Genomic DNA, 8593 nt, shown 5'->3' on the forward strand with positions numbered 1-8593 from the left:
CAGCGACCACCTCGACTTAGGGTAATAGGTTCCATGTGTTTCCATAAGAACTCAGCTAAGCTTTCCCCCAGCACCTCCTACAGAGCGCTCTCCAGAAAGCTCCCCTCCCCACTCTGGCTTTCAGCTCACACTGGGCCACCCTGTTCCCTTGGCTTCTTTCTAGGGAGGGCCAGAAGGGGCAGTGCTCTGGAAAACCACCATTCCCTGACCACACAGCTCCAGATCCTCAGGGACAGGGCCTGTGCAGCCCACCAGGCCCTTGCCCCTTGGGGGTAGGGAGTACAAGAGACCCTCAGCCACCTCCTCCCTTCCATGGGAGCCACAGTCTCTGCCCTGAGCAGGTCCTATCAAAACAAGTCCTGTGCAGGGATGTCCGAGGCTCAGTTTGAATCCTGCTGTGTGTCCCTGGGCAGGTTCCTTCTTCTGTGACATCTATGGCAAAGACTCACAGGCAATGGGTTTCACATGAAGTTCCCCAAGGAACCCTGGAGGAATAGTGGTTTTGCATTGGGCTGCTAAGTCCAAGGTCAGCAGTTCGAAACCACCAGGCTCTCAGAGGGAGAAAGACAGGGCTTTCTACTTCCATAAAGTTAGTCTTGTAAACTGTAACAGAGGGCAGCTCTACCCAGTCCTATAGGGTTGCTAGGAGTTAGAATAGACTGATGACAGTGAGGTGTTTGGATTTGAAGTTCCTCAGGTGGCAAAAAAGGTTTGAGCTCAGCTGAGCTGTTAATGGAAAGGTCAGCAGTTCAAATCCATCCATGGTGCCGTGAAGAAAAGGCCCTGGCAGTCTACAGCCAGGACGCCTCAGGGAGCTGTTCCGCGCTAGAACTCAAGGGTCACCGTGAGTGGGAGCTGGCTGGGTGCCATAAGATAGGAGCAACATCCCCCACAGGCTCTGGGTGTATGAACAATTGGCATGAGGCTCTGGGAATGGCACCAGCTTGCTTGTTGAAAATGTGGGTGTCAGGGAAGGGTTCCACAGAAACCTGGTGCCTCCACAGCCTGGGTTCCCTGTGACCCTCTCCAGGCTGAGAGAAGGCTTCTAACTGCAGCATCTGGAACAGGAGAAGTAGGGAGCTGGGCAGTGAGTGAGTGAGTTAGATGGTAGGGCACTTGGGTGGTAGAGGGGACACTATGTCACTCCAGTCATGGGGGTGTGTGAATTTGCAGTTAGTGGCCCCACTCCTACGGGGCAACCCTTAAGCCCTGGTCACAAGACAGATAGCCCCTAAGCCCGGTTGACGCTATGCTGCCCAAGGGTGGTCTCACTCACTAGCCTTGACTATTGACACGACCCTTACACTGACCCCCCACGCCGGCTCTCTAACCTCGGCCACAAACTGACTGCTGCTGATTTCTACCGTCACCCATCCACCAATCTCCCCCCGCCCCCACCACGTCAGAGTGAACCCCAATTATACCCGCACTCTGACCCTTCACACTGCCTTCAGCCTGGTCTTAGTTGCAAAGCTGCCCCTTGACCTTTCCACTGGCTGACCCCAAAGATGAAATACCACACTCAGAGCAAAATTGGGCATAAGAGAGGAGAAGGGTGGGGGGCTTCCCAGAGGGCCCGGCGGGCCGGGGGCCGCCCCGGCAAGGTCGGAGAGGCCTGTGCGGGGCACGTCGCAGGCGCTGGAGGAATGCGGGCGGCCCGAAAGAACGAAGGAAGGAAGGAACGGGGCGCGAGTCAGGCGGCCGCCGGCCTGGGCAGAACTGCCGAGGCAGGAAGCCGGGTGGGGGCGCGCCGCGGCTGCAGCGGCCGGGCGCAGCTGGGGGCAGCGGGAGAGCGGCTGGGTCAGCGACTCCGCCGGGTGGGGGGCCCCCCCGGGCCGGGAGGCTGGGAACAGGGAGGTCGCGCTGCTGGCAGAGCGGCGGGGGCGCCGCGAGGCTCCGGATGGGTTGGGAGCCCCGCCCGCAGGCTGCGGAGGGAGCCGGAGCCAGAGCGGAGCCAGAGCTCAGACATCCGGGCGCCAGCGAACACCTGCGAGCGGCCCCCAGGGCCCGCGGGGGGAGCGCGGGGGCGGGGCGGGGGCGGGGCGAGGGCGGGCCGCGGCGGCTCGGACCGCCCCTCCGGGCGCCGGGCCACGTGGGCCGGGCCCCGCCCCTGCCCGGCGCCGAGGAGCCGCGGGTGGGGAGCGGCCCTGGCCCCAGTGACCCGCGGGTGGGCGGAGCGGGGTCCCTGGACGCTGCCTCGCGGCAAAGAGGGAAGCGCCCGGAGAGGTTTCATTTTCGGGTGTAGACGGGGGGCTTTGGGGCGAGAGGTGAACTCTCTGCGCTCCAGTGGATACTGGCTCAGTGCGGTAGAGTCGGTTCTGACTTACAGCGACCCCACGGGTAGCAGAAGGAAACCCAGTGGGCCGGCTTTTGGCCATGCGGTCTTTGCTGTTTGGGCCCCTTGTTGCGGCCACAGCATCATCTATCCATCTAGGAGAGCCTTCCTTCTGGCCCACCCTTGGATGCCCGTCTTCAGGGCCTGGGCCCTCCTGACACCACGTCCAAAGGGAGGGGGCATCTCGGTCAGCCCAGCGCCTGTGGCACATGCTGTCTGTACAGTCCACAGCTCCAGAGTTATAACTGGCACCATGTCTCTTATAGGCCCCTGGATCTTTTTATTCTAACTGGGCTTATTTTCTTGATGAGAGTATACACAGTAAAACATACTCCAGTGTCGCGTGACTGCATGTGCAGACTGGTGACGTGGCGACGTGTTTAAGTTGTTCTCATCCCCTTTTCTGAGTTGTCCTCTCACATCATCTCGCAGATTCCGATCTTTCGCGTTACCATGCTCAGTTTATCCTGCATAGATAGTTCTTGAAAGAAAGAATGCACAAGGCAGCTTTTACTTCATTGGTTAAGCTAAATTACCGCTTGGATGTTTTTTGGTTAAGGTTTAAGGATTATTTCAGGGCAATGGTTCTGGGGGCTCATCCACCCTCCAGGGCATGAGCCAACGAGTATTTCAAATTTTGTTATGTACCCCCCCAACCATTGATCAAAATTTTTCCATGGAATCACTGATCAAATGTTCCGTAATGGCTGCCAGGTACCAATCAATACTTCTGGTCTCCTGACAAAGAAAGCAGTTAGTTATCCGTGGAGGCAATTAGCCTCACACTGTAGATCCTCCTCCTGTCCAGATCCCTTCCTCTGTTGCCCAGGTGAGTAGAGACCAATTGTTGTGCTTTGGTGAGCTTGGTGCAAACTTTGAAGCCCTCAGGCACTGTGCATAGAACTAGGAGGCGGACTAGAAGCACAAATGCATTTTTTGGCCAATTAACTAGGATGTCCTAAGAAACCAGACAAGCAGCCCCCAAAGAGTCAAAGCCGGTGAGGTAGTTGGCTGAACATAAACAATCTCAGCAGCTACTTTTTTGTTTTTACCCCTGGAAGAGATCATTGTAACTATATCACAACTTTTGCCAGTGCAACTTTTTACCACGTGTGCATCTTCTTATTGACAGCAAAGACAGAAACCAGCAGTGCAACCTACCCTTAATGCAATTTTCCCTTCCCTGCTAACCTTCCGTGTATGTGTGTGTGTGTGTAAGTACACAGGAACAGAACATTTGTCACTTATACAGTCGTCACTTGTACAGTTTAGTGACATAATTACATTCATCACAGGCATGAATTTGAATTCCCGCTGGGTGACTTAAAAGCTGTGTGACCAGGGGCTGGTTACTCTGCCTGGTGGAGCCTGCTTGTTTTTAAAGGTACATCCCAAAGTTCATGTAGGCCCTTCTGCAGTAATGAGCAAAGCAAACCATTCAGCTAATGGTGAATCTCATTCAGGAAGGCTTCAGGCCCGTTTATCTTAACCCCGAGCAATGACCCGTCCACATTTCGGGCCCTGCCTCTTAGAGGGAGGCCGAGCTGGCCTCAGGTTTTCCATTCAAGCACCCACTCGGGACCAAATATGCGCCATGCACTGGGGATGACAAAGGAACAATGTTGAACTGGTGTAAGTACTGGAACGGGTTCCTGATCCCTGCTCAGCATCTTCCTTGATCTGTGCTTCCCCTGGCAAACTAGAGGGATGGTATATGCCTTGCCGGGCTGTGGTGATTAGAGAGGAAATTACGGTAAAGTGGAGTTTGGCATTGGCAGGCACACTCACAGTATTTTCTTCCCTCAGAGTTTTCAACCCATAGCCAAATTGCTTTCACTCTCCAATGGCATGCTGTTCTCAGCTTTTGTCCCGGCCACCTGAACAGCACAGTCCCAGTCGACCTGACAGGCAATTTCCTCAGAATTAGCTTAATAATACCTCGTAGGTGTGTGATGCATTTCAAAGAACTTTCCCACCATTATCTCCTTCCGGGGAGGCAGCGGGGCATGGGCCTCCAGCTGCAGGGTTAGGAGTCTGGAGAGAGGCTCTCCAGAGGTGAAGTGGTTTGTTCTAGGCCCTATGGCAGATGTCATGTGATTGACTCGATGTCAGCTGGTGGCAGTCCCACACTTCTGGGCCAGCAGAGTGGAGCAGAAAGGCCACAGGAGGTGGCAGCCTAAGACTTGACTTCGATGCCAGGTTCTACAGCAAATAACAGATCACGAAGCCAGGTAACTCAGAGGGCTTGCTCAGCCTCAGCTCCCTTTTACAGATCAGGAAACAGGCTCACGGGCAGTAGGCATTAGCCTGCAGTGACACAGGAGAGCAGGGAGTCCTACCTCTTATGGTTGTCTCCAGAATCAGCACAGCAAACAAGCCAAGCCAGACCCAGGCTAGGTCTTGGGGTTTGTGGCAAGGGGTTTCTTACTGGGGCCTGGAGGCTTCCCCTTGGCTAGGGGAGAGGTCAGCTAGTCCTCTGTCCCACGTGTTTTATGAAGAATAGCCTATCCTCTATCAGACCACCAAGGGAAACCAGTACCCTGGTCAGACAGGGGAGGATGGTTGACAAAGGCTGCCCTCCTCCCCCAACTCCTGTGCCCCTGTTCACCTCAGAAAGCTCACCAAGGTTGAGGTGTAAAGGGTGCTGACGTGACCTGTTTGTTATGAAATATAGCAGTAATTCTTGCCAGGGACCAACATACAGATGAGATCATATCATAAACAGGAATCCAGAGAGACCAGGCGCCTGGTGGAGCCCACCTGGGGAGCCTCCAGGTGAGGGCGGGGGAGGGGTGGCGGCATGGAATAGTAGATATTGGGGTCCTGGCTCTTTGCCCTCCTCCTAGACCTGGTCCCACATACTAAGTTCCAAGACTTGCTAATTGCTGGAGTTAAGGTTCAACTCTTTTCTGCCTCTTGAGGGTTTGTGAGAATTTATAGCCCAGAGCGTCTGTTTCATTTTGAAATTGAGATACATCTGTACGTTTTATATTACAGATGAAAATATGAGAAGGAAGGAGGCCTGCAAGCACCTCTCCCTCAAATCTCAGCACAAGGATAGTCTACAGTGCCTACCCAGAGTGTGAGACTATCAGTACTTCCCAACAAATACCTACCCGAGTCCTCTCCAGCCAATGGCCATGGACTCAGGCAGATACTCCTGTACTTTCTCCGATGATGTTGGCAGTCAACAAGGAAGTCCGACCAGAATGCACCAGAAAGGAAATGGCAGGCCCACTGACCAGTTTATTCATCTGGGAAATGGGTCTAGCAACTACCATTACTGCTTGGGTACCAGGTAAGCAAACCTGGGCCTCCGTGATTTTACCTCCCCTGCTGGCCAGTCATCCTTAACAATGAATAAATCAAGCCCAGCCAGCAGTCCAACTTTCCTGCGACATAACATTATTGGGGCTACCTGGGTCTACTTAGCCTGGGCCCCCTACCTAGCTGGGTGGGCTTGTGCTCTCAGGTCCCCCTCAACTGTGAGCTGCAGGGGCATGATGTCAGCACCCAGGCATACAAGAACTACAGCACACTTCCCCCCCCCCCCGCCCCCCTGCAAGCTGGACACTGCCATCTCCCCTCCTCCTTAGGGAATAAAGGCCCAGTGAGAACATGTATTTTTCCTAAAGCCAGGGACATTCATACTTAAAAGAATGGGGGGAGGAGCAAAGCGCCCAGTCAGATAGATATTAGACAGGAGTGTTTAAAAATGGTTTATTATGCAAAATGTTAACTTTTATAAAAAGTTTAATATACATCGCATGGTTACAGGAAGTCACCTTCCTGTAAAAATGGTACAAAAGCTGCATACTCTATTATAGAGCTCATAATCGGGGCGGCGGAGCCTTTCTCCAAGAAGACCAGCCCTACCGCAGCCTTGGCAGAGTTTGGAGGGCAATCACCCACCCCCCTCCATACTCTGAAAAGACAGTCTTTAAACTTGGGGTGGGGACAGAGTGCCGTTGCTCAGCTGGTGCCCAGAGCTCCCTCTGGCTCTTCAGGCCACCCAAGTTCAGTCCTTCGCTCCCGGGCGCCAGATCTCCAGCCTCGACGCAGGCGTCTGGGGGGAGTCAAATGGGCAGGGCTGTGTTGGGGCGCATCATCATGCCCTCGAGCTTCTGGCCAGAGAGGGTCCCGGGTCCCAAGCGGAACGGGCGCCAGCACCTGCATTCTGCGCGAGGGGAGGGAAGAAGAGGGAGCCGTCAGTTTCCGCCAAGCGCGCCGAGCGGGGGCAGTCCGCAGACTGGCCGGCGCCAGGGAGGAAACTTGTCTCTACCTCCAGCTGATAACTCGCCCCACGCTGTCCCCACCCAGTTGGCGCCAGAGGACCACAGGCGGAGCCCTGCACTGCCTTACCCCCACCCCTTGGAATTGACATTAACTAGGGAGGGGGCTAAAGACCGATCCGCAGTTGTTCTACCAGTCCAGACAGAAACGCGGTTCTACGCCGTCTCCCTCCCCCCTGGCTAGCGGGCAAGGGCAGGCCCAACAAGCACTTAGTGCTGCAGAGTACATGAGATGGAAATTGGTTTTGCTTTTCATTTGAGATACATGCAAGCCGTTTCCCCCTCTGGCCCAAGTTTCCCTAGACCAGGGGGGCGGTAATCCCCTTGAATGACATGCCAAACTCTAGGGCTTGTCCTTTACGCTCCACCAGCCCAGGGCCCCGGGAGGCGGCGGCTATACATACCTGGAGGCACCGGGACGGCCAGGTCAGTGGCAGAAGCTCCTCTTGTCATTGGAGATCACAAGTTCTGGAGTAAGTTCGGCTGTCTGCTAAGAGGACAAGAAGGGGGAGTTACGGACGGGATTTCTGGGGACCCTGCAGCATGCCGGTACCGACGGGCAGCCTCCTCTGCTCCCCGATTACCGAGCACCCCCACGCGCACCTGGATAGCGAGATGAGGACCGTCTGGGGGTCCGGGTGCCGGCTCGGCAAGAACCACCTGCAGATCGAGGATGTAGTCGATGACGCGCTGCAGGATTTCCACCTGGCTAAGCTGAGTACCTCGCGGGACGCCGGGTACCAGTTCCCGTAGGCGCGAGTAACAGTGGTTCATGTCGTCAAGCAGGCTCAGCGGCTCCTCGGCTGCAGGACCCTTGCCGCGGCCCCGTGCGATGGCCAGGCTGCGCTCCGACAGGCAACACACTGCCTCGTAGCAGCCACGCACCGGGCTCAGCGCCTTCATGCTGGAGGGTGAGGACTAGGTGCCAAGAGGACGGAGAAGCTGCTGCAACCTCTAGAGCTGTTCGCAATGTGCTCACGCCCCCCAGCCGCTGGCTTTTATAGAGCCCGCCTGGATGACACGCCCCTTTATGCAAAAATGTCCGCCCCGGTCCCGCCTCCGCCAACCCTGGGCGTTCACAAGCCGGTTAAATTGCAAACAGGCTTCCTCCGCCTGGTCTAACGCCGAATACCGCGGATTCAAAGAATGAGGAAGCGCTGACACTGGGGAAAGGCGGGCCTCTTCACTAGCAAAGATTTCTTAAATCACTTAAAACCATTAACGTTAAGGATTTGTTTTTTCTTGGCAGCGCCCCAGATCTTGGAGCACCCCTGGTGCCCTGCCAGTCCACCCTTAGCCCCAACACTAGTTCGAACCCACGGCTCCTCCGAGGTCATAAATCCCTGAACAGCAAAGCTTTCTTTTTTTTAAGCAAAAACTTTTTTTCAAGGGAAACTTGTAAGGAATTAGTGCCGCCTTGTTCCCCAATTTGCTGTTCCTCTGACCTCCAGACTCACTGGCGTCAGGAATTATCTTGTGACCAGAGGAAAAAAAATTAATTGCGGTGAAGCTGAGGTTACAATGAAGAAAACAGATTTGGGCTAGGCGCTGAGATTGCAGGAGGAGGAGGGGAAAGGGCTTTCAGCAAAGAACACTATTTATTTGAGCAACGAGGGAAAAGAAGAAGAAAAGAGCTTTTTGCTTGGAGAAAAGAGTGCGCTGTGCACTCTGAAGAACCCAATATATGCCCAGTCCTTCTGTGGAAACGTGTTTGATGAGAGTTTTGGACCAGGTTTTTAATGTAGAAAGACAGGAGGAATGGTTTCTAGGTAAGCATTTGTGAGAGCCTCAATTCCCGACTATGAATTTTTTGGCTCTAGTTTTCCCTCTGCTCCTGCGGTCCCCAGACCCCTATCCACCCCCCCCCACCCCCACCCCTGACACAGACTGAGTCTCTCCCTCTTAACCACCTCTGGGTAGAAAACAATCACTTTAGGTAATTTCATTGCTTTATTGTCTGTCCCTT

The 8593-nt window shown here is 54.7% G+C and overlaps 1 protein-coding gene across 2 annotated transcripts; it reads right to left on the reverse strand.

The window, feature by feature from the left end:
• Nucleotides 1–6041: 6041 nt before the first annotated feature.
• Nucleotides 6042–7617, reverse strand: ID3 (inhibitor of DNA binding 3). Of its 2 annotated transcripts, none has more exons than XM_075552263.1 (3): nt 7231–7617; nt 7032–7117; nt 6042–6512 (listed from the first exon to the last, which is right to left on the reverse strand). In XM_075552263.1, the coding sequence occupies exons 1-2, from the start codon at nt 7528–7530 to the stop codon at nt 7055–7057; spliced, it is 363 nt and encodes a 120-aa protein (XP_075408378.1). In that variant the 5' UTR covers nt 7531–7617; the 3' UTR covers nt 6042–6512; nt 7032–7054. The 2 variants fall into 2 exon arrangements, with proteins under 2 accessions (XP_075408378.1, XP_075408388.1); XM_075552273.1 differs by having other exon boundaries at nt 7032–7114; nt 7231–7616.
• Nucleotides 7618–8593: the final 976 nt, after the last annotated feature.

This window comes from Tenrec ecaudatus, chromosome 1 (assembly GCF_050624435.1).
Source record: "Tenrec ecaudatus isolate mTenEca1 chromosome 1, mTenEca1.hap1, whole genome shotgun sequence".
Lineage (NCBI taxonomy): Eukaryota > Metazoa > Chordata > Mammalia > Afrosoricida > Tenrecidae > Tenrec > Tenrec ecaudatus.